Here is a 23628-nt window from a genome sequence, read left to right as displayed (position 1 = left end):
AATTAAGAATTCACGCAGTGGAGGATTTAGCAAAACAATGATACATATAACCATGCGGAATGAAGCCAGATACACAAGGCTGCAAAATATCTGATTCTACTTGTGAAATTCTGCAACAGGCAAAGTTAGGAAAGGCCAACAGCACATCGCTGGCTGGCTGGGACCAGGGAGGACACCCAGATCTTGATTGTGGTGGAGGTCATGTGGGTGCATAATTTTGTCAAGACTTAATACTTAAATACTTAAAATACTTAATACTTAAAATGGGAGTTCCCAGCATGGCTCAGTGGTTAACAAACCTGACTGGCATCCATGAGGACGTAGGTTCGATTCCTGGCCTTGCTCAGTGGGTTAAGGATCTGGCATTGCTGTGAGCTGTAGTGCAGGTTGCAGACATGGCTCAGATCCCACTTGGCTGTGGTTGTGGTGCAGGCCGGCAGCTACAGCTCCGATTGGACCCCTAGCCTGGGAACCTCCATGTGTCATGGGTGTGGCCCTAAAAAGAGGGGAAAAAAATTTAGTAATACTTAAAACAGATGTATTTGTGAGTCTCAATTTGAAATCAAGAACTGCTTCTCTAAAGCAGAACGAAAGACAAGGCAGGGGGATAGAAGACACACAACCAAAAGGGACAGGTCCAGACAATATGCAAAGAGCGGCACATCGGTGGCGAGAGCACCACGCAAGCACTTCCCAAAGGAGGAACTCCCAGTGACTGCCAGGCACGGGCAGAGGTGCCCAAGGTCATTAGGGACGGGAGCGGAATGCAGTGTGAGCCAAGGTGGAGGCCACCACAGTGCTGCTGTGAAGTCCTGTGGGCCACATGCTGCTCGGGGCGCAGCGACACAGTGAGATGCTACGAGGTTGAAGGCATCAATACCTCATTGCTTAGTATTCCTGCACAGGTACCTTGGGCTGCAAGCCCACGTCTGTCCTAAGTGCAGAGAGTACAAACGTGCTGGTACATTCAAGAGCAACACTCCACAACACAAAGGTAATGAACCATCACTACCTGCAGCAGCATGGAAAAGCCCAGCCCAACAAGCCAGTCACAAGGCCTCGCTTGAAGAATGGCCAAACCCAGCTCAGAGGAAGAGCTGTAACAAGACTGTTTCCCTAAAGCTGGGGATACGGTTACCTGTTCCCAGCAAGGAGCTTGGGGTGGGGGGTGGGGGTGTGTAAGTGTCGGGTGTGTGTCTGCTCCATTCCAGAGCAGGAAGAAGCCTGCTATGTAGACGGGCCAAGCTCCAAGACACAGTAAGTGAAAAAGCAACATGCAAATGCTGCAACAGGTTAAGCTGCTCTGTTTCTGTTCACTTTCTTTTTGGCCAAGCCCCTGGCATGTGGAAGCTCCCCGGCCAGGGATGGAACCCACACCACAGCAGCGACCTGGGCTGCTGCAGTGAAAATGCCAGATCCTTAACCCGATGAGCCACTAGGGAACTCCTAATCAACTTTTTTTGATTTACAGGAAAATTGTGCACTCAGCATCCCCCCATTGCTGCATCTCGTCCATAAATACCCCAGGCAGAGATGCTAAAATAAATATGCTGGTTCTGCTGTTAGAGCCTAGCTAAGGGCCAGGCTCTCAAAGCCCACAAGTGGGTAACTGTGAACAGTTTTCAAGACAAAACAAGAAACACAGTGGGGCGGTCAGATCTGGGGCTCCGAGGCTGTCTTCAAACCACGTGTTTTTTCATGACTTTAAAGAATACATTTTATTCTAGCAAATGACCAGAAGAGAAACAAAGGGATTTTAAAAATTCCTGGACAGGACTGAAACTGCCTAGAGGAAATGCAGCAGAGAACACAATATTCACAGAACTCACACAGACTGCAAGCCACGGGTGGCAGCGTGTATGGATTTGTTCTCAAAGTGCTATGAAAAACACAAGCATCATTCTGTGTGCAAAACCATTCATTTGCACAAGGAAGATGCGTGGGCTTGTCCTGGCAGGGCATGTTACGAGCTTTCTGCACAAACTTCAACAGCCTTAGAAAGCAGCATCTGTTAATATGCATGTGTCCCAGCACAGAGGTTGAGGGATTTCCTCAAGGTTGCACAGCCAGGGAGTGAGGGGACCAAGCAGGATCTGACGTATCCTACAGATGGAAATACAATCAAGGCCAGTCCCTTGCGTGGACAGAGCTTGCCACTGCTCTGAGCGACCTTGCGCGGGGCAGCTGCCAGGGGTGTGCCCTACCCTCATTCTGCAGACATTCCCTGGGTTAGCACTGGAGACACAGCAGCCAACCAAGATCTCTGCTTTGTGCAGGCTTGAAGAATCACACATACAGGGAAAACTAAGGCAGAGACTCCTGACCCAACCAAATGCCCACAGGTAGGAACTAGCAGACCTGGAACTGGAACCAAGGGAGACTGGCCCCTAGCCCAGGGGGTCTGCTGTGGGTAGCGGGGTGATGGGAGGGCAGGACGCAGGGGCTGGGGGCTTCCTTCTCAGCACTCGCTTCTCATCCCACTGCCTCCTGTTCCTGCTGAGAAGTGAGTCTCACTGCAGTTCCCTGGCTTGTGTTGGTTTTCCTCTCGCAGCTTTCCAGATTTTTCCCTTTGTTTTTGGTGTTCAGCACTTTCACTGAGTCTGGGAATTCATGATTTAACATCTCACATTAATCTCTTATCTCTGCTTTTCCAATTTCCGCACTGAAACATGAATTGTGAGAAAACAAACTGAATAGACGGGTCCACACCAATCATGTCTCCCTCCCAGCTCTCCCGTCCCAGGAGGGAGGCAGGAGGATGGGGCTTAGAGCTTCTGCAGCACTGGAGACTCCGGAAGCAAAGACAGACACCGGCTTCCACCTCACCTGTGCCCGCCTGACCCCTGCTGTGGTCTCCTCAGCCCGGCCACCCCAATGGGCTGGCCACCCGCAGGGGCAGAGGCCCACTGACTGAGGCTGTCACAGATGCGGAAACAGAGGCCACAGGGGGAGTTACCTTGGGGGCCCAGGTGACCAGCCGGACTCCAAGTGGGCTAAGGGCCTACAGCAGGGATCTGGGGCAGACCACCAACCACCACTCAACGCTCACGGCTGCGTGGGCCTCAGACCTGCTTTTTCAACATCCAGCACTCACCTGGCTCACCAGCACAGCACACTCAGCAGCTGGACACCAGTGCTGGAGAGAAACAAAGCTGGCCAGGGAAGGGTCTCCACTTTAGAGTAGTCAGGAGAGACCTCAAGGCCCACTGGGGGAACAGGACACATTGCCCAGGCTGAGAAACAAGTGCAGGTGGCTGGAGGCAGAACTGCAGGGAGTGGAGGGACAGCGAGGGGCCAGGTGTCCCGGAGGAAACAAGGCGGAAGTGGGCTGGGGGATGCCGAGCGGGCTTCAGGTCACCTGACAGAGTTCCACCAGGATCCCACTCCTGGGGTTGAGAACAGACCCCAGGGCGAGGCGAAATGGCCCAGGGGAGGCAGAAGGTTTGGCGGGTCATCCGGTTCCTGCCCATTGCTTGGAAAGGCTGGAGGGGAATGGAGCTTGGGTGTGCCTGGGTGTGTGGTCAGCCAGAACTGCTGCTCCCTGCCCCGATGCAAAGCTGTGCGGTGCTGACATGGTGCTGGTCTCTGCACTGGGTCCCCATGGCGTGGTCTGTGAGCCCACGCCATGGCCAAGGCCGCCACCGGGAAGCAAGCCAGAGCCACCTGAGATCTGGTGGTCAGAGAAGGCAGAGCTGTGCGAGGAAGACGCAGCCTGGGGGAAGGGTGGCAAGAGAGGCTGCAAAGAGTTGGGGAGCTGGGGGGAGAGGCTGCACAAGTGCACTCCCGGTGCAGCAGCAGGTGCAGGTCCAGTCAGCCCGCTGGGTTTTTAGCCAAGAACAGCCTGTTTAGTAAGAACATGGCTGCTGGCGGGCAGCCTGGGGCTGTCGCCTTCCTCCTGGGTGGTTGGTGCAGCCTAAGCTCCCTTCTCCAAGACAGAGTCACAGGTTCCAGATTTATGAGCCGCACTAGTGCGGGTGCTGCCTTCCATCTCAGACAAGCAGAGTTGGGCACCCTGGGCCCTGAACACAATGGGGGCCCTGACAGCTCTGTCCACCCTGCCCGAGGACACTCACTGCATCTGCAGTCCCCTGGAGAGGCTCCTGTGCTGCTCCAGAACCCATGTGGGTAGGAGGCCCACTGGCATGGGCATGCCAGAAAAGACCCTCCCCACCCCAGCTCCCACTGGAGTATTCAGGCCACCCCAAGAGAAACACGTGGTCTACAGCTGGGCTCCCACACAGCAAATGCTTCCACCTTTGCAGGCCACACTGCCAACACAACCACAAAACTATAAACACAGAAGAACACTCAGGAGATTGAGGCTGTTAAAAACCAACCCCTTTAGGTCCTTCTTGAAGCTCTGTCACGCATTAGCAGGCTGTGAGAATGTGATGCTCCAGACCCAACACTGTGCGGCCCCGTGTGGTCCCAGTGGGTGGGAGAAGGCCTGGGGACGGGGCCTGGGTGAGAGACGCAGGGGGCAGGGCACAGGAGCTGCACGCACCCGAAGGCAAGGAGAAGACTGTTGTCTTTATTGCTTTGGGGAAGGGCAGGGCTCAGGCGCTCTTGGTGGGGCGGGTCCGCTTCCTCTTCACCATCACTGGCTTCTGGCTGCGCAGGATGGCGCTGGCTCTGCGGATGGCGGCCTGGGAGGCAAGGCTGGCTCAGTGCACCCACCCCACGAGCTGGGACCCTGCCCCACTCCAGGAGGATAATGGTGCCCCTTCTCCAGAAAGCCGCCCCTCCCAGCACTGGCTGGGCTCTCTGGGCGCCCACGGAGTCACCCCCCGTACCTGCCACGGCCTCACTGGGCTCCCACTCACCATGCGCAAATCCGGGCGGTACTTGTTCTTTCGGATCATGTGCCGGATGCTGCTGAGAGTGGCTCGGGCGTTCTTGTTGATGGTGGTCCGCACGTAGGAAGTGGCCGGCTTTCGCTGGCCTGGTGGGAGAAGGGAGAAGAGAGCCCCCAGGGGTCAGTCGGGTGGTCTGGTCCTCTGTGCCCACCCCTAGTGCGAGGGTACGATCTCACCCAGAGGACCTGGGTGGGTGCCTGGGCTGTGTGAGCCTGCACATGGTGCCCCATCTCTGGGCATCAATTTATAGGACGATGGCAGGCGAGGCCCAGCACCTGTACAGGTGTGTCTTCCCCACCCAGCTGTGCAGACACAGCACTGCTCGTCTCACAGCACAGATTTAGAAGCAGAAGCAACGGGGACTCCCTTGTCCACATGCACACAGCAGTTATCAGAATCTGAGAAGCCCAGCTGAGGCGGGCATTCGCAGCACTATGGCAGCCAGGGAGTGGGCACTCCCCAGAAAGCAGCTCTGGCTCCTCTCCCTTCTGCACCCTCCAGGGCCCAAGACAACTCCTCTGCACCAAATGTCTAATACGCCACACTGTGAGGCCTGGCTCTGATGCTGGGGTGATGCTGGACCACGGGAAGACCAGGGGCAATTAAGAGTCCTAGGGTAAGCCCTCACCTGAGCACAAGTGAGCCTGGACTCCACTGCCCAGGATAAAAGAAAAACACCCCCTTTACCGTGTCACAGGGCTGATGGGGTCCCACGCTCCTGGTTTCCCCCAAGAAGCCAAGGACCCATGCCATAGAGAAGGTTTATGTTACCTCCTCAGGTCAAGCCAGTTTCTGACTACCCAGAAAGGGCCACCCGACAATTCAAGAAGAGAAAGCAAAGCCTTGGGGGCTCAACACACCAGAACAGGGTTCTCAGGAGTGTGGGAAGCTGGGAAGCTCAACAGCACAAGGAACTGGCTGCTCGTGGGGCTGCTTCGCAGGGAAGGGGCTATCCCTTCCCCTCTGAGATGGAGGCAACAGGTGTGGTCACTGCTGTCACTGAACCAAGACACTGGACTCAACCCAAACGGAAACTGGCCCTCACAAGAGACGGAGGAAAAACTTTTCCTATCTCAAACCCTCCACCCCGAAAAACAAAAAGATAGCTGTGATACCCTGCCTCTTCTTGACTCCGAGTCTAAATAAAAAGGCCTGGCCGCGCCTGAGAGCGGTTTAGGGGGGTGGGAGGCTAAGCATCCCTTCTGAGTCCTTGCAGCCACAAAGGGGGTCACGCCACTGCCTCAGACCCAAGCTGTCACTTCCTACACGTGGGAGCTAGAAAGGCCCCCACCTGTCTGCCCAATTTTCCCACCCTTTGAGACTGACATTCACTGAGCTGTTTTAAAGACTTATCCTAAACACAACACTGAATCATACCTCCCCGAAACATAAATCCTGGTGAGGGGACAACTTGAGGACCTATTCATGACTTTTCAAACGATGAAACAAGCAAAGCAGCCTGGCCAGCTCATACAGGGGGAGGGCAAGCTTGAAGAGCCAGCTTCCCAGGCAACTGTCCTGACCCCAAGAAACCTTAGTGCTGCTGCCCGACACTGAGAAACCATAGCTCCTCGCCCGTGTGGGGGGGTCTGTCGCCCGGCCGAGCCAGGGCAGATGCTTACCGGATCTCCGCTTCATCACCACCACGACCCCTTTGCCGTCCGCCGCCGGCTCCACGCCCACGGTCTTGTGGTGAATCAGCCCGTTGTAGCGGAAGGAGTTGCGGGCCTTCAGGTTATTGGGTTCCTGGGAAGCGGGACACATGGCGGTCGCGAAAGGGGCCAGGGCCCAGCGGTCGTAAAGGTCCCTCCCTCAGACCCAGGCGTCGGGGCCCCACTTACGGTGCTGTACGTCTGCTTGTTCCTCTTGATGAGGAAGCTGGAGCAGTTCCGCACCACCATCCATTGCAGGTGCGCGGACATAACGGCAGCTGCGGAGGAAGGGGCCCGGGAAATGTCAAGGGAGCAGCAGGCCGACGGTGAACAACAGGGGAAGGCCGCGTGTGGGGACCTGGGGAATGGGGGAACCGTGTGGGCCGAGAGCGCTTAGAAATCTGCCAGGCGGGGCTGGGCGGCCTAAGGTAGAGGAGCTGAACTTAGGCGGCCGAGACTACGAGCGACAAGAAAATGAAAATGCACAGCGACCTAGGGCGGCGGGGCTCGGGGGCAGCCAGGGAGGCGAGCGGCGCAGCGAGAGAGGCCAGGCAAGGGCACAGACCCACGGCGGCGGGCGCGAGACGGCCACGCGGGCGGACAAGAGGCCGCACCTCACCTCCTCTCCGTGCGGCGGCCGGAGACGGAAAGAGACACGCCGGGGGCGGAGCGACGCTTTTAATACCCACACGCATTTCCGCTTCCTCTCTGGGCACGCGCGTCGACTGTCCCCCGCCTCTCCCCTCCCGTCTCCGAACCAGCTCGGCAACGCTCGGCTATTTCCGCCAGCCCGTCGCAAAACCCTTCGGGGATTTTCGGAACTCTTCGGCTAGGGACCCGAGGGCGTGTTCTCGACGCGGAAGGGGACAGTTTGGATAGCCCTTCTTGTGTTGTCGGAAGCCCACGGCTGGGTTTCCGATTGTGTCCACCTCTAGAAGCCCCACGGCCCCTTCCTCAGCGGCCTCTTCCAATATTGCCACCCATTGCTGGCCACAGAATGGATGCTCAACTCAATAAATATTTGTTTTATGAAGGAACGTGAGAGTGCCTGAACTATTAAAACCTAGCTCTGCTCCATAGTCTTCGGGTGCTTCCAGTCTTCTTCGTAGGCCCTCGGCTATTCCCGAAGAAGGTAGTTAAGTAGTTTCGGACATTTTCGAAACTCTCCGGAAACGCTCTTCGGAGGGGCGGCCGCCTTCCCACTTATTGGCCCGTGCCCCTTCGGATCTGCTCGGAAACAGTCGATCTCCAATCGGCTACGTTCGGAACCCCTCGGCTAACTCCAGGAACCCCCTGTTATTTCCCCCTCCCCAGGGCCGTCTTAAAATTAAATCCAGAGCTATTTGAGTCTAGAGAGAAGCCTGACGGAACCTTCTCGCAGACTGTCTCCGCAGGGAACCGTGGATTTCCTCTTAAGGGCGAGTTGCGTTTGGAGGAAAAGATTTGTCTGGGAAAGCTCTTGGTTCCTTGAGGGTTTCCATACTTGTTTGCCCTGCCTCTTCCCTGTGCCCCGCGGCCTCCCCCATCCTCCTCCAGCCTGCCCCATGTCACCTGTTACACTTTATAGACGTTTGTTTTCTGTCGTCAGGGTCATCTTTAAGGAGCAGGAACCTTGCCTGATATATCTCTGTGTCTTCGGCCTGACCAGCACAGAGACTCCAAGGGAACAAAAGGAATGACAGTCCCTTGGCACCCCATTAGCGCGCTTTGATGTGATCATGTCCAGCAACTCCTCGAGGGGAGGGCAGGGACCTTGTCTGGTCCATCTCTCTGTGCACCTGGACTTCGCGAGTAATACATCCTGAGAGTCTAAAGACCCCAGGAGAAACCTGAGCCAACGGGAATGTTGGGGGTTACCCTCCTGCCTTCATCACGGAGCTCTGATCCGATGGTGGCGGCAGAGTTCCTGTGAGTGTCTGATCCGCCTTTGCGATCATTAATCATTCGCTCTGGGCCACACAGGAGGCCGGCAGTGACTGAGAGCAGCCTCAGCTCCACGGAGCCGTTTCCTTCCTTAAGGCACTCTGTTGACTCCCTGCCTCCCAGAGTTCCTTGAGGTTCAGGGCCTTGTCTGATCCTTCTTTTTCACCCCATCTGTTCCCACTGGTGCACCGGGGGCGGAGGCGCCTGGAGGTAGGCACTGAACAGAAACTATGCTCGGGCTCCCAGAGCGCCCTACGTTGCCTCCACTAGAACACCCTGAATTTTGACCATGCGCTGCTCCGAGTTCCTTGGGATACAGAGGCCGCACGCATCTTTGCGTCCCGCTGTTCCCAGCATAGGCTTCTGAAGGCCAGGTCCTGCCCAGAAAACACAGCTAGATCGCCTCCGGGCCAGGCCAGTCTGTACTGCTCAGGTGACCAGGCGGGAGCCGGGCACACCTGGCGCGGTCCCCTGACCCCGCCCCGGGCCGGGCCGCGCCCGGAACGCGGAAAGCTCTCGGTCGGAGCCAGCGGCGGCGGCGGCGGCGGAGCACGGCCATGGCGGCGGCGCCGGCGGTAGGCGCCTCGCAGGGGGCCCCGCCGGGCGCACCGTTCCCGCCGGCGGGCGCGCCGGTGCCCTCGTCCGGCCTGGGCCGCTGCCGGATGGCGCTGCTCCTCGCCGTGGCGCTGGACGTGGCGGGCATGGCGGCGCTGCTGACCGGCGTGTTCGCGCAGCTGCAGGTGCGCGGCCGGGACTTCGGCGACCTGCTCATCTACTCGGGCGCGCTGCTCGTCTTCCTGAGCCTGCTCGGCTGGATCCTCTGGTACACCGGCAACATCGAGATCTCGCGCCAGGAGCTCGAGCGCGACTACGGCCTGCGGCCCTCGGCGCTCGCCCGCCTCGCGCGAAAGCTCTCCCGCCGCTGGTCGGCGCCAGCTTCCTCCGCGGCGGGCCGGCGCGCCGCGCCCGGCTCCCGGGGAGCGCGCCGCGCCGCCCGCACGCCCCCGCCGCCGGCCGCCGGCTCCCGCCGCGTGCGCCTGCAGCTCGCCACGCTCGAGGCCGGGCCTGGGGCAGCGGGTGCGGGCACCGAGTGAGCCCGAGGTGAGGGGCGGGACGGGCGGGACGGGGTGCAAGGCAGAGGCGGGAAAGGGAGGGACGCCGGGGAGAGAGAGAGAGAGAGAGAGAGAGAGAGGGCAGCAGGAGAGACTGTAGAACAGTGGGCGAGATGGAGAGCTATCCTGGGAGGGCGAGATGGAAATGGAGAGAGGGAGCGATGGAGGCGGTGACAGTGGGGACAGAAAGGCGGCAGAGGTCCAGAGTGGGGAAGGAGGGAAGCACAGAGCAGCAGAGATCCAGAGGATGAAGTCCCAGAGACAGGGGCAGAGTCGGAGATTCAGATGGGCGGAGGACAGGAGAGTCGCCATTACTCCTCCAGCGCCTCGGAGCTCTGTCCCCGTGCTCCAGTTCCCAGGCACACCAGGTCCCATTTCCCATTTTATGCTGGCATTGTAACAGAATCTCTGAGGTCACTGCTATTATTATCCCCCTGCCGGGGAGGGCACTGAAGCCCCTAAGGAGCCCCCTCCTGCCCAAGGGAGCACTCCCCGGTGTGCACCCCTCTGCCAAAGACCTGCTGTGGCTCCCCGTTGCCCTCTGGTTAAATCCTAGCCACTCCCTCGCTGGGTGCCACCCCCCCATTTCAGCCCCACATCTCCTGCCTTCTCTGCACTTATGACATCCCTCCGTCCACACCACCTGGCCTCTGTCCGTGCCTTCACCTGTACCACCAGTGCCCTTGATGTCTATACTCCACACAGAAAACCTGCCATGTGTCTTTTAAGATTAACTCAACTCCAGTGCCTTTCTGTGGTCTTCACGTTGTCTGAGTTACCCTTTTTATTTGTATCACCGTGTGTTATATCTGTGTTTGCTGATACTGTCTCTCCCTCCCAAGAGCAAGGCCCTTGAAGGGAAGGCCTGGGCCTCTGGCCTTTGTTCTCAGCACTCTCCAGCCAAGAGTGAACCCAGGAAATCAGAGTTTGATCATGGGGTCGGTGGGTGGGTGGATGGATGGATAGTTGGGTTGGTGGATGGAGAGATGGATGAATGGATGGATTGGTTAATGGATGGGTAGATGGAGTTCTGGACACTAGGTGATTGGACTGAATGAATGGATAGAGGGATAAAGGACGAACTGGTTGAGGGGGAAATAGGTGGATGTGGTTGGACTGCTGAATAGATGAGTGATGGCTAGAATTGGCTGATGGATGGATGTGATGAATGGTAGATGGGTGAATGGGTGGTGGGATGGATGTTTGGGCAGGTGGGTAGGTAGTTAGATAAGAGGATAGATAGATGCTTTGGTTAGTGGGTGGATGGGTAAGTGGAACGATGGACAGATGAGTGACTGAATCAGTTTCTCAAATGGGGATTCCATAAAAGCATTAAATCCTAATGTCAGAGTTCCTGCTGTGGCTCTGCAGCAACGAACCTGCCTGGTATTCATGAGGACACAGGTTCGATCTCTGGCCTTGCTCAGTGGGTTAAGGATCTGGCCTTGCGGTGAGCTGCAGTGTAGGTCTCAGACACAGCTTGGATCTGGTGTGGCTGTGGCTGTGGCCTAGACCAGCAGCTGCAGCTCTGATCCGACGCCTCACTGGGAACTTCATACGCAGTGGTACAGCCCTGAAAGAAAGAAAAAAAAATCTTAACGTCCTAAGACATTCTCTGTAGGTGATGAATTATCTTTCCTCCTGTGTGTCCTCATATGCATCCAGAATGATACTAGTTATACATCCTTCTTTGTGAGACTTTAAAAAATAGTTACTCCAATCTGATGCTATGTTCTGTGGTTCAGATGAGGAAACAGCTTAAGATGGACAGATTATGCTTAGGTGAAGCATGAGGTCACACAAAATTTGGCATACAATGCAGAAATCACCAGCTGTGGTTAAAATTACCCCTTGCCCCAAAGTCTAATACAGTTGGGCGGACCTCTGCTGCTAGAACCACCTGCCAGAAACTGGCCAAGCTCACCAGCCTGGATGCCCCTCTTAGAAGGAAAATGGGCTTGTCCAAACACATGACTCTATAATGGGCAGGGTGAGGTGCTTCCAACACTTGAGGGACCAAGAATTGGAATTTTGATAGAGGGACCTAGAGTTCCCTGGTGGTTCACTGGGTTAAGGATCTGGCATTGTCACTGTGGTGGCTTATGCACGGGTTTGGTCTCTGGCCCTGGAACTTCTGCATGCTGAGTGTGACAAAACAAAAACAAAAACAAAAATAGCTACCTGTAGGTCCTGGCTTTGATCACTCCCCTCTCCCTCTGGGAGCACAATTGGTTGAGAAAATGTGTGTAGCCAACCCCGTCTCCCTTTGTGTTCTCTGTCTCTGCCTATCTCTTTGTCCCTGTGGCTGTCCCTCTCTGTCTCCCGTGTCTCTTTTCATCTTTGTGCCTCTGTCCTTCCTGCGACATGTCCCTGTCTCTCTCTCCCTGCCTCTCACACCCCACCTCGTACCACCAGGTTCCAGTGAGTTAAAGACACACTGGCTGCAGCACATCAGGGCAGGGAGGAATGAGGGAGAAGTGAGTGAGCGTGTGAGTCCACTGTGGGGGCTGAAGCAGGAGGAAAGGGCTCCTCCCCTGGCCGGTGGACCAGGGATGTAGGGACACAAGCAAGGGTCCGGAGCAGCTACTAAGCCCACCCTCCCTCCCACACAGGAACACACGGCCCCGCCTGTCAGGACCCGACTGAGATGTGCAGCTGCCCCCAGCATCAGCCGGCGGCCAGGATGCCTACCTGCCCTCCATCTACCCTCCCCTGGATAAATGGCTCTGCCTCACAGCACTGCATGTCTGTCTGGGGAGGGCCGGCGCTGGGGCAGGGGTGGACCTAGGAGCCTGGCTTCAAGCTCTCCCCTTACCCGGGGGGACAGGAGTGGGGGACAAGGATCTCAAGCTGAGACCCAGGCCCTGGGTCCAGACCTCCATCAGCCCAGGCTCCTCTGTTAGTTCGAAGTCCCTCAGGAGGCAAACGGAGGGGCAAGTTGGACACGCAAGGCATTTATTCGGGAAAATACCTATGGAGGTATTTGGTGTGGGTCTGTCCCCTGAGAAAGCAGAGGGGGAGGAAAGGGGGCTGAGCAGGAGGTGTCTTGAACTGTCATGAACGTCCAAGAAAGTTTCCGCCCCACCGGGGAGTGCGAGGGCTTTGGTGGGAGGCATGGCAAGTGAGGGCAGAGGGCGGCGGGGTCCCGAGGGCTGGCAGCAGAGGCTGTCAGGCAGTGGCAGCAGAGTTGAGTGGCACGGCTGCCTTCTCATTCTAGGCCACCCCCAACTCACCCCAACCCGCTCAGCCCAGGCCCCCATAACCGCAGCCCAGCACCTACACTCAATTCAGCAACCCCCATCAGCTCAGGGTCCCCCATCTGCCTAAGGTGTCCTCAGCCTGGATCCCCCCCACTTGCCACTGGACCCCTCTTAGTCCAGATGCCCGTCAGCTCACAGGGATCACAGCCCAGACTCCCCCAAGAGCCCAGGCACGCACACGCACGCACGCACGCACTTCCTGCTTCCTGGTCTCATACCACCCCCACCCCCCCCGCTTTAGCTTCTCAGAAGAGACACGATGCATCCATGCTGTATATATGTATTGAGGGGTCCCGCCAGGGGTGCCCCTAATCTTCCTCCTCCCCCCCTTCCGTTTCTTCGCCCCCTTCTGTCCCCTCCCCTTCGGTGCCCCCCGAGGCGTCCAGGGTCCCCTCCACGGCCAGGGAGCCAAGCATGCTGCCGACGGATGGCGTCTTCTTGTCGCTCGAAGTCCCCCGGTCTTTGGACAGCAGAGAGACCGTCCTGGACAGGTCACACTTGCCCTTCAGGAACCGTGGCAGCCGCAGCATATCTCGTCGCTTGGCCCACCTGGCAGGGAGCGAACACCCTCAGCCATGCCCGTCCACCTGCACCGGACCCCCGGGGCGGGGAGCCCCCCCTGAGCCCTGAGCCCACTCGCCAGAACAAGCAGATGCTGGAGATCAGGAAGAGAAGGCCTCCGCATGTCCAGCCCAGTGCCCACATGTGCTTCCTCCGCATGTTTTCTGCGCAAAGCAGGGAGGTGTGAGGCCCAGGGTCCTGGCCACCACTCCCCACCCCAGGGGCCCTGGCTCCCCTGCAGGCACGCACCATCAGGCCGCTGGTGGTAGCAGACCCCATCACGGTAGCAGCATCGTAGTCGCAGACAGAGATTGGGGTTCTCAATTGCAGCCTGGCCCCCACAGCTCTCTCTGTCCCACACGTCTCCCTCACAGCCTGGGGACCCACCATGAGGGCAGCTTCCTCAGAGTCTGACCCCAAGACCAGGCTCTGGGGCTGCCTGCCTAGTGTTCACTCTGTGTAGGACCTGGGGTCCAGCTCCCAGCCCCTCCTCTCTCAGACCAGAGTCCAGCTCCCAGCCCCTCCTCCCTCAGAACCAGAGGTTCAAGACCCCAGCCTCTCCTCTCCCAGACCAGAGTCCAGCCCCAGCCCCTCCTCCCTCGGACCCAGGGGTCCAGGCCCCCAGCCCCTCCAGCCTCAGACCAGAGTCCAGCCCCCAGCCCCTCCTCCCTCGGACCCAGGGGTCCAGGCCCCCAGCCCCTCCAGCCTCAGACCAGAGTCCAGCCCCCAGCCCCTCCTCCCTCGGACCCAGGGGTCCAGGCCCCCAGCCCCTCCAGCCTCAGGCCAGAGCCCAGCCCCCAGCCCCTCCTCCCTCGGACCCAGGGGTCCAGGCCCCCAGCCCCTCCAGCCTCAGACCAAAGTCCAGGCCCCCAGCCCCTCCTCCTCTTAGACCCAAGAGTCCAGCCTGGGCTCCCTTTCCCTGGGGACCCAGGATTCCTCTACTGCTCACTCCATGGATAGAAGAATCCCTGGATTCCATTCCCATCTGTGAAAGAAAAGGAGGGTGTTGGGAGGAAGCCGAGGAGGCCCCCTGCTCGGCTCTCCGACCCCTCCATCAGGCCCCCTCACCTACTGAGCCCTGCATCAGCAGGAAAAGGCCCAAAGCTGGGATCCCAGAGCCCACCATGTCGCTTCCCCAGACTCCTGGGGCTTCTGTGGGGAGAGACCTTGAAGGCCATCACCCCAGCAACCAGCCTGGCCCCGCCCGCCTGGCCCCCAAGAGTCTAAGTTCTGTTGCTACGGAGCCCCTCAGTAATGGGGGGGAAAGGGGTCACACTGGCAGGGTCATGCCAGGTTGCTAGAGACTTGCTTCCTTAGCAACCAGGTAGAGGAGGCCTTGTGGGCAGGGTGGGGCCCAGGCCTTAGAAGAGCCTCCTTAAAGACTTGAGTAGAAAGTGGGTGGGCGTCTGAGACATCTCCTTGCAGACCAGGGAACCCCAAGGGGGCGCACCTTGCCAGGGAATCCCTCTGCTTAGTAAAGTGATGCCTGAGGGGGCAGCTCCAGGTGCCCCACAGGCTCCCGAAACCTGGTTGCCAGTGGGTATCCCCCTAGCAACCAGGGGCAGGGGCCCCGAGGCCCAGAAGGCCTCATTGAGCCCATTGTTAGGGAGGTCCCCCTAGCAACCAGGAGCCCCAGGAGGGCAATGAGAAAATGGGGGTCAGGCCACAGGCCCGAGCACTTGCTCAGGAGTCCCCTGCCCCCAAAGGTATCCAGGTGTACTGATGGGGACTGGGTGATGGGGGCCCGGGCCAGAGCAAGATCTGAGAGATCTGGGAGCCCGGGGCCGGGGAGGTGACTCATGGGCAGGAAGCCCCATCTATACCTCAGGCTCAGTTTCCCACCTGAAAACAGAAAAATGGATCCAACTGCAGGTCCCCAAGCTTCTGGTTTGGTGTCCCCCTATGGTGGGGGAGGAGGCCAACATGGAGGCTGAGTTGACAGCTCGATCCCTCATTTCTCCCTGGACTTCCGTTCTGCTTTCAGCCAGTGAGGCGGGGGCTCGGCTCTCCTAGGTCAGCGTGCCTTTGTGTCCCGATCCTGAGTCTAAGGGAAAGGAAGTTGGGGGTGTGGACACTCGGATTAGAGGGAAGCGGGGGTTTGAGGGGTCGGGACTCCCAGGTCTGAGCGTGGAGGGCCTAGGAGCTCAGACTCCTGGGTCTGAGGGAGGAGGGGCTAGGGGCCTGGACCCCTGGGTCTGAGGGAGGAGGTGAGCTGGGGGCCCAGACCCCTGGTTTGAGGCAGCAAGGGGCAGGAGACGAGTCTGAGGGCAGCTGTCCAGGAGTCCAGACCCCATTTCTCAAGAAACCTTGTGAGGCTGACTCTGTCCTGCCCATCTCCTGTAAACATCCTGGCGGGTGCTGAGTGGGCCCTGGGCTGCCTTCGTCAGAGATGACACAGGTCACAGGGGGCTCGGCGGGGGGCCGGGGGTGGGGGTCAGAGGGGTTGTGGGGCTGAGGCCAGGCAGCTGCTGACCGTTTCCTGTGTCAACATCATCTGGACCCACTTCCCAATTCCCGGGATTCCTCAGGGATCAAGGAGGGGGTGGGGGGCGGGGCCGCCGGGCCATGGACCGCGGCTTGGGACTGGGGGGGGGCCCCCCCGCCGTCAGGGCCCTCACCGCTAATGACAGGTTTGGGCTGCCTCTGCGGCCCGCCTGCCCCGTCACCCCCCAGAGGCCAGACAGGACCCCCCAGGGACAGACAGACGGACACACACAGCCTCGGACCTGCTGACCTCACACTAGCCAGCTCCACCTCACCCAGGGGCCAGCACATGAGCAAGGGCCCCCTGGAGTCCCCCCTGTCATATCCCAGTGGCGTCTCCCCCTACCTGCCCCCCCACCCCGTGTCTGTGACCACCCTTCAGAGCCTCAGCTCCATGTCCCCCCTAGTCTTTGGCTCTGAGCTTGACTCTTTGTGTCTCTGTGGGTCTCAATCCCCCACCCCGTCCCCCACCACCCCGCCGGCACCTCTGTCCTTTTCTCACTCTGGTCTCTGTGCTCCCACCTCCTGCCTCGATTTCTGTTTGTCACTGTCCTCTCCTGACACTCCTCTGATTCCCTATCCTGCCTCTGCATCTCTTTACCTTGCCTCCGGCCCTCCTTCTGGCCCTCCTTTCCATGGAAGTGTCCCAAGTGTCCCCACCCCTGGAGCAAGACCTAAGGGTCCTGAGTGGTGCCCCTCGCTCCTGTCTTGCACCCACTACATCTCCCTCCGCCTGCTGCAGCCACCCTGGGGGAAGGCGACCCCCACATGCCCAGGGGAGGGGCCCCAACGCCTGACCTTCCCCTTCAGGTGTTCTCCAAACTGCAGAATGGCCACAGCTTCTCTCTCTTTGTGGAAATAAGGGTTTAGGCTGTGGACACCTGACACCTGGGTCTGAGAGGGGACAGGGGAGGCGCTGGGGGCCTGGATTCCTGGGTCTAAGGAAGTAGGGGGCTGAGCGCTGGGCTTCCTGATTTGATGGAGGAGGAGGGTGAGGAGCTGGACTCCTGGGTCTGATGGAGGAGGCTCTGGGGTCTTGGACTCCTAGGCTGAAGCCTTGGGATTGGGGCTGCCACTTCGGGTTCCCTGGCGGTGGAAGGGGCTGCCATCATCAGATCCCTACTGTTGCTCTCAGGCTGGCCCCAGGCCCAGTCCCCCATCCCCTCAGGCCAGTCCATCCCCCAGGCTGGTGGCCTGAGTCACCTTGGCTGGCCCTGCCGGTCTGGGGGGGGGGGGCTACGTCAGTTCTCCCCTCACTGACGCAGCCTCAGGCCCCCCACGCTGACTCAGCCGGAAACAGGCCCCCTGAGGGGCGGGGACCCAGTGGTCAGAGGCCTGGGTCCCAGCAGGAGCGGGGCTGGGGAGGGCCCCTGGGGGGCCCTGGAAGGGGTGACCATGACAGACTGAGAGAGGCAGAGAGAGCTCTTACCTGAGGCGATGAGGTCATGTCCCACCATGGGGGGGCTGTGACCTCACCTCCCCCGGGGACCTGAGCTGTGCCCCCCCCAGTGGTGGGGGATGGGAGGGGGATGACTCCAGCCTCCGTTCATGCCCAGAGCCCCCTGCCAGCTCAGCACAGCCCCAGGGGCCCAGAGTGGGGGGGGAGCGGGGGCTGCCAGGAGACCTTTGGAAGTCCTGGTCACCTTTTGTCTTCTCACTCCCCTGCATCCTTCTCTGCCACCTTTATCCTGGGGGTGGGGTGCTCCCGGGGACTTGGGTTCCTCTATCAGTGGTCCTTCTCTCTGCCGTGGGTCCTGGGGCCACCTCTGCTCCGTACACCTGGTGCTCTGAGCGTGCCTGTGTTGGCATCACCGGCCCCCTTCTGCTCCAACCCCTCTCTGTATCGCATCGCCACACCTCTGTGTGGAGCTCTCCTGCCCTGCCCTGGCTTCAGTGCCCTGCGCTGGCTTCAGCTCCCTGCCGGGCTGCTCTCTCCGTGTCTCACCATCTCCATCTCTCCCAGGGTCTGCATCTTTTTCTCTGCCTTCTTAGATGTGTTAGCAAAAATCACCGACGAGAAGAGCAATGGTTCACATTTACTGTATGCTTTACAGGAGGGAACTCACTTTATCCTCCCCCAAGCATATGGGGGGGGGTGTGCCCGGGTATCCCTATTTCGCAGACCGAGAAACTGAGGCACAGGGAGGGGACGCTGTGTGCCCGAGGTCCCACCTCTGCCAAGTGTCTCGGTACCTCTCTGTCTCTGCCTTGGCTTCTCTCTTACCAAGTCCCAGCCTGTCTCTTGGAGAGGGGCTCCCATCGCTGTCCCCACTACTGACTCCTGGTCATCGTCATCTCAGCATCTCCATCGCTCTGAGGCTCTCCACTCCTTGGGGCCTCTCCATCTCTGTCACCCTGTCTCTGTTTTCTGCCACCTGCCTCCCCTCTTGCTGCCATGCCTGCCTCTCTTTTCCTTTTGGGGGTCTCTCCAAATCTCTCCTGCCATATCCATCTTGCTCTCCATCTCTGACTCCCGGGACCTCTCCCCTCTCTCCCTGCCGGCTGTTTCCCTCTGCTCCTGCAGTGTGTCTCCGTGGCTGTCTCTAGCTCTGCGTGTGTCTATCTGTCTCTGTGTTCAGACTCTCCCTCTCTCTCCGGTGCCCGCATCTCTCTGTGTGTCTCCGTCTATTCGCCTGGGTCTCGGTCTCTCCAGGTCTCTTTCTTTGTCCCTGAGAGTCTCTCCATCTCCCCAGGCCTGCGTCTTGTGGCCCCGTGGCCACCTCTCCCCATCTCTCTGCCTGTCCTGGTCCAGCCGGACCCCCGCCTGCAGCCAGGCCCCAGCTCTCGAGCTGCATGTGTCTGCCCCGGTGGCGGCCGGCCGAGGAGGTGGAGGGAGGGGACGCCAATGACCTCACCAGCCCCTCTCCGACCACCCCCCCCTTTCCCTTTTCAACTTTTCCAACTTTTCCTTCCGTGCCCTCCTCCGAGCGCGGCGGCGGCGGCGGCGGCGGCGTGAGCCCTGCGAGGCAGCCGGCTCCGTCTGAATGGAAAAGGCAGGCAGGGAGGGTGAGTCAGGATGTGTCAGGCCGCCCTCCCCTGCCGCCTGCCCCCCGCCCGCCCGCCCCGGCCCCCTATATAACCCCCCAGGCGTACACACTCCCTCACTGCCGCGGCCCTCTCTGCTCACACGCACATGCCTCCCCTCCCCAGGCCGAGGCCCAGCTGACCCCCAGGGCTCCCACGGCAGCGGACAGGGAAGGGTTAAAGGCCCCCAGCTCCCTGCCCCCTGCCCTGGGGAACCCTTGCCCTGTGGGGACATGAACAGTAAGTTGGTTCAAGTTCCTGGAGGGGGGGACAGGGAAGGAGGAGGGAGGGACCGTCGGCGGGAAGGGTGGGGAGCAGACAGACACAGCGGAATCGCACCGAGAGACACAGGAGAAACGAGGGAGCGATGGGAAGGCAGAGACGGCGAGGGAAGGAGATTCAGAGAGAGCAGGAGGCCTAGAGAAGGGCCGGGCAGCAGGAGCGATGAAAAGACGGATCAGAGACGCGGAGACACCAACAGGGCAGCGCGAGGGAGAAAGAAAGGGAGACAGAGAGAGAGATGCGGGGGGCCGATCCCAAAGGGCCCGGGACTCCCAGGGAGTCAGCGGGGGGGACCCAGAGACTCAGACACCCAGGGACCCCCGACAGAGAGGCTCCAGGAGGGAAACTGAGGCAGGGAGCCCAAGGAGGTGAGAGCGAGCCCAGAGCACCGACTCCAGCCAGCGGGAGGCGAGAGAGAGGGAGGCACGGGTGCAGACAGAAACAGGAGAGCCAGACAGATGCGGACAGACGGACAGACAGCGGCCGGGGAGGGCCCAGGGGGCGGGCTGGGGGTGTGCTGCGGGAGCGGGGCGGCCCGGGGGGCGCTGATTGGCTGGCGGGAGGGGTGGGCGGGGCAGCTGGGGGATGGGCGGCCGCGGAGCGAGCTGGCTGGAGCCCCCAAGCCGAGCGCCGCGGGATCCCTCTCAGCCCGCCGCGCGCCCGGCGCGCCCACGTCCCTGCCCCTCTCCGCCCAGGTGTGCTGCAGGGCATCCCCTGCCCTGCGGCCAGGCCTTCCGCGGTCCGCTCTGGCAGGCCTACGCGGGGGTCTCCCGGGGAGGGGGTCGGGGCCTCCGGGCCCCGGTCCCGGTCTCCTTCCCTTGCTCTCAGTCCGGCTCGGGCTCCTGAGCCCCGGGAGGGGGCAGGTTCTGGCCTGTGTCTCCCCCCTCATGCCCCGCCCCGGGGCCCAGATTCCGGCGTCCGGGGGCGGACGGGAGACGCCCGGCCCGTCTACCCGCCCCGGGCCGCGTCTGCTCCGACGGGCGGGGCAGCCAGAGCCGGAGAGGGAGAGGGAAACCCGCCCAGGGCCTGCGACGTGCCCTGGGCGCTCCGCCCTGGGAGTCAGGATCCCCCCCACCCCAGCCCAGCCCCTCCTCCTCGGACCTGGGAGCCCAGTGCCGCAGCCCCTTCTCCCTCAAATCTACCAGTCGGGCCTAAGCCCTCTGCCTTCTTCCGCCCCCAGGTGTTTGTTGCCTGGTCCTGGTCGCACTAAGCCTGTGGCCAGACAGAGCTGCTGCCCCGGGGCCGCCTCCTGGCCCCCCGCGGGCCTCCCCAGACCCTCGGGCTGAGCTGGACAGCGCCGTCCTGCTGACCCGCTCTCTCCTGGCGGACACGCGGCAGCTGGCCGCACAGCTGGTAGGAGAGACTGAAGGGGATGCACTGGAGCTGGGACCAAGCTTGGGGAAAGCTCCGGGGCTACCAAGGGGGCAGAGGTGGGGGAGGGGGCGGGGGGGTAGTTTGGGGCATGAGGTGGGGGATGGAGGGATCCCCGGAGCTGGGCAGAGTCCCTTTCACAGCTTCTTTGGCCCCCAGAGAGACAAATTCCCAGCTGACGGAGATCATAATCTGGATTCCCTCCCCACCTTGGCCATGAGCGCGGGGGCGCTGGGAGCCCTGCAGGTAAGAGCCAGGGAGAGGGTCAGAGGCAAAGGTGGAAGCTGGGCAGTGAAGAGGGTGCAGGCAGCTGGGTGCTGGGGTGGGCGTGTGCCAGGGGTTCCTTGACACCCTCCCTGCCTGCCCTCCAGCTCCCCGGAGTGCTGACACGGCTGCGAGCAGACCTGTTTTCCTACCTGAGGCACGTGCAGTGGCTGCGCCGGGCAGGAGGCCCTTCTCTGCGGACCCTGGAGCCAGAGCTGGGTACCCTGCAGGCTCGCCTGGACCGGCTGCTGCGCCGGCTGCAGCTCCTGGTACAATGACCCAGCTCTGGGACCTGAGAGCCCAGGACCCCAGACCTCAGGCCCACTCTGAGACCTGTGTCCCTGTGGCCCCAGACTCCAAAAATCCTGCTTGGAAACTAAACTCTCACCCTGAGACTCAGAAACCCCGTGATCTCGTGACTCCGAGACTCCGGCCCTGTAGACCTAAGATTTGAGAGGGCAAAGCCTCACCCCAAAACAGGAGGATTCCAGACCCTAAGCCCAGGAACCTCTGAACCTCCAGACCCCAAGACCCCCGGACCCTGGCCCTGAGATTCTGCCACTTTAAGACCAGAGACCGTAAAACGATGGACCCTGACTCAAAGCTGGCCTGGAGATCCAGGCTCTGCAAGCCTCAGACCTCAAGGACCTAGACCCTAAGATCTCAAACTAGAAGACCCCAGCCCCTGAGCCCTGACTCCCCAAGACCTCAGATCTAGGTTGTGAGCCCATAGGACCCCAAGACCCTGAGCTTGTGAGAACTCAGACCCCCATTCCTGGGCCTGACTCCAAAGACCCTGGAACTCAAATTCCCGCTCTCAGCACTGAGATTTCAGACTTGAGACCCCCGGCTCTCACCCCTGAGTCCCTGAGCTTGATCCTAGAGACCCCACATCTAAGACCTCAGCCCTGAGATCTTGGGCCAGATCCCAAACTTGAGCATGCAGCCCCCAGCCCTCTCCTAGCCCCAGGATCTTGGCCCCAACTCTACAGACCTCACCCCCAGACCCCTGACCTTGGCCCTGGAACCCCAGGCTTTTGGCCCCAGTCTCAATGCTCTGAACTCAATATCCTGAAGAACTCCGTACCCAGACACCCCACTTCCCAGGCCAGAGACGCTGTGGAAATAGGCAACCTGAACTTCCATCAGCGCTGATTCAGTATAGGCTCCAAACACCCCTTTCCCGGACTGCACCCCTGGTCTCTTGCTAACCCTCTGTCCTCTCCCAACAGATGTCCCGTTTGGCCCTGCCCCAGGCGCCCCCAGACCCGCCGGCACCCCCCTTGGCGCCCCCAGCCTCAGCCTGGGGAGGCATCCGGGCAGCCCACGCCATCCTTGGGGGGCTGAACCTGACGCTTGACTGGGCCGTGCGGGGCTTGATGCTGCTGAAGACTCGGCTGTGACCCTCCACCCAGAGCCACCAGCGTCCTTCAAAGCCAGTTCTTATTTATTTATTTATTTTGGGACTGGGGGGCTGTGGCAGCCAGAATATCCCCCCCCCCAACTGTCTCCCTCTAGTGAGAGATGATCCCTCCGGGAGACCTGGGCAGGGGGCATCTGTGCCTTATTTATACTTATTTATTTAAGGGGGTGGGTGGGAGGCAGGGAGACTTGGGGGTCCCTGAGGAAAAGGGAACTGGGGTCCCAGATTCCTAAATCTCTAAGACGTCTGGCCACAGTCTCTCAGACCCCTACTCCTCTGGGCCTGGGCAGGAGCATATATTATTTATTAACAATTACTTTTTGTGTTAGGGTAGGGAGGGAGGGGAGAAGGAGGCCTGGGCTTTTGTACAAAAATGTGAGAAACCTTTGTGAGATGGAGAAGGGGGAATTAAATTTGTCTTCCACATCCACTTAGAAGTGATTTCTCTGGGGCTGAGGGTTGGATGCTGGGGTCCCTGGGGGGCCTTGGGGGAGCAGGGCAGCAGAGGGGGGACCTGTCAGTCCCCCAGAGACAGTAAGCTCTGAGGGACAAGGTCTGAGCCTCCTCTGGTGGCCAGCACTTTATAGGCACTCAATGAATATTTCGTGGAAGGTTCCAGAAGGTTACCCTGTGACCCACAGTACCAGAACAGTACAGAACACGGCTGCACGCTCAAGGTTGTTCATTATGGCAGTTCTTACTACAGCAAATCAGAAACAACCTAGGTGCCCAGCGGTGGGGAATGGTTATAGAAACGACAGTGTATCCGTGTGATCGAGTACACCAGCCGTGAAGAGGGTTGCTATGGAGGCTGCTTTAGGTGTAGACCGTGCCGGCTACAAACCACAGTGTGATCATATATGAATACATGGACTATTTGAAAATCCTGGAAGGAAACACCCTAAAGTGTTGACAATGGCCACCTCAGGGCAGAAAGGGGGGTGGGATTGTGGGTGACTTTCTTTATTTGTGCTTGTCTGTATTTTCCGGAGTTTTTACAATGACCGTATATGTTGCATGACACATTAAAAAAAAACAAGGAACACTGTATTTGGAATGAGAGAATATCAGCTCTTTGTCCCCAAAAGCCCTCGGACGGGAACAAGAATGACCATTCACTGGGCGCCTGCTCTGGGCCATGCCCTGAGTGGGGGGGGAGGTTTACTTACAGGACCACCTGATCCTCCAATAACCCCCATTTTACAGATGAGGGAAACTGAGGATGCTGGGGAACACCGGTCATTTAAGGTCACACAGCTAGGGAGAGACAGAATGTGATTCTGCCAAAGGTCTGGCTCGTTCCAAATGCCACGTCTCTTTCTTTATGGCCGATGTACAGCAACCACTGCCATGAGCACAGACAAGTTAGCCAGAGGACAGCGGAGGCCCCGAGGAGTCTAGAGAAGGGTCAGTGGC

At 59.7% G+C, this 23628-nt stretch overlaps 4 protein-coding genes across 11 annotated transcripts; 2 read left to right on the top strand and 2 right to left on the bottom strand.

The window, feature by feature from the left end:
• Positions 4511 to 7262, bottom strand: RPL28 (ribosomal protein L28). Of its 7 annotated transcripts, none has more exons than XM_021095010.1 (5): positions 7128 to 7262; positions 6698 to 6786; positions 6479 to 6602; positions 4824 to 4942; positions 4511 to 4646 (listed from the first exon to the last, which is right to left on the bottom strand). In XM_021095010.1, the coding sequence occupies exons 1-5, from the start codon at positions 7201 to 7203 to the stop codon at positions 4557 to 4559; spliced, it is 498 nt and encodes a 165-aa protein (XP_020950669.1). In that variant the 5' UTR covers positions 7204 to 7262; the 3' UTR covers positions 4511 to 4556. The 7 variants fall into 7 exon arrangements, with proteins under 7 accessions (XP_020950669.1, XP_020950671.1, XP_020950670.1 ...); XM_021095012.1 differs by having other exon boundaries at positions 6698 to 6866; positions 7128 to 7208; XM_021095011.1 differs by having other exon boundaries at positions 7123 to 7191.
• On the top strand, positions 7835 to 12279 carry TMEM238 (transmembrane protein 238). The gene is made up of 2 exons (XM_021095016.1): positions 7835 to 9532; positions 12156 to 12279. The coding sequence occupies exon 1, from the start codon at positions 8989 to 8991 to the stop codon at positions 9523 to 9525; it is 537 nt and encodes a 178-aa protein (XP_020950675.1). The 5' UTR covers positions 7835 to 8988; the 3' UTR covers positions 9526 to 9532; positions 12156 to 12279.
• Positions 12392 to 18879, bottom strand: TMEM190 (transmembrane protein 190). Of its 2 annotated transcripts, XM_021095017.1 has the most exons (5): positions 14433 to 15170; positions 14314 to 14349; positions 13614 to 13739; positions 13444 to 13528; positions 12392 to 13352 (listed from the first exon to the last, which is right to left on the bottom strand). In XM_021095017.1, exons 1-5 carry the CDS (start codon positions 14488 to 14490, stop codon positions 13112 to 13114), a joined length of 546 nt encoding a protein of 181 aa, XP_020950676.1. In that variant the 5' UTR covers positions 14491 to 15170; the 3' UTR covers positions 12392 to 13111. The 2 variants fall into 2 exon arrangements, 1 of the variants encoding a protein (XP_020950676.1); XR_002344816.1 differs by lacking the exon at positions 14433 to 15170 and adding an exon at positions 15207 to 18879 and having other exon boundaries at positions 13333 to 13528.
• On the top strand, positions 18939 to 23366 carry IL11 (interleukin 11). Its single transcript, XM_021095008.1, has 5 exons — positions 18939 to 19112; positions 20335 to 20507; positions 20685 to 20771; positions 20897 to 21058; positions 22022 to 23366. Exons 1-5 carry the CDS (start codon positions 19106 to 19108, stop codon positions 22190 to 22192), a joined length of 600 nt encoding a protein of 199 aa, XP_020950667.1. The 5' UTR covers positions 18939 to 19105; the 3' UTR covers positions 22193 to 23366.

The sequence above is a fragment of the Sus scrofa genome, chromosome 6, assembly GCF_000003025.6.
Source record: "Sus scrofa isolate TJ Tabasco breed Duroc chromosome 6, Sscrofa11.1, whole genome shotgun sequence".
Taxonomy (NCBI): Eukaryota; Metazoa; Chordata; class Mammalia; order Artiodactyla; family Suidae; genus Sus; species Sus scrofa.
Note: the sequence above shows the minus strand (reverse complement) of the source record. Positions and strands in the feature narration are given on the sequence as shown.

Excerpts from the sequence above, each read along its gene's own strand:
- TMEM190 (XM_021095017.1), bottom strand. The coding sequence starts at position 14,490 with ATGGTGGGCTCTGGGATCCCAGCTTTGGGCCTTTTCCTGCTGATGCAG. Across the intron at positions 14,350-14,432 it reads GCTGATGCAGGGCTCAGTAG|ATGGGAATGGAATCCAGGGA; the intron begins GTGAGGGGGCCT and ends TTTCTTTCACAG. Across the intron at positions 13,740-14,313 it reads GGGATTCTTCTATCCATGGA|GCTGTGAGGGAGACGTGTGG; the intron begins GTGAGCAGTAGA and ends GTGGGTCCCCAG.
- RPL28 (XM_021095010.1), bottom strand. The coding sequence starts at position 7,203 with ATGCGTGTGGGTATTAAAAGCGTCGCTCCGCCCCCGGCGTGTCTCTTT. Across the intron at positions 6,787-7,127 it reads GGCCGCCGCACGGAGAGGAG|CTGCCGTTATGTCCGCGCAC; the intron begins GTGAGGTGCGGC and ends CTTCCTCCGCAG. Across the intron at positions 6,603-6,697 it reads ACAAGCAGACGTACAGCACC|GAACCCAATAACCTGAAGGC; the intron begins GTAAGTGGGGCC and ends CCCGCTTCCCAG.
- IL11 (XM_021095008.1), top strand. Across the intron at positions 20,772-20,896 it reads GGGCGCTGGGAGCCCTGCAG|CTCCCCGGAGTGCTGACACG; the intron begins GTAAGAGCCAGG and ends CCTGCCCTCCAG. Across the intron at positions 21,059-22,021 it reads TGCGCCGGCTGCAGCTCCTG|ATGTCCCGTTTGGCCCTGCC; the intron begins GTACAATGACCC and ends CTCTCCCAACAG.
- TMEM238 (XM_021095016.1), top strand. The coding sequence starts at position 8,989 with ATGGCGGCGGCGCCGGCGGTAGGCGCCTCGCAGGGGGCCCCGCCGGGC.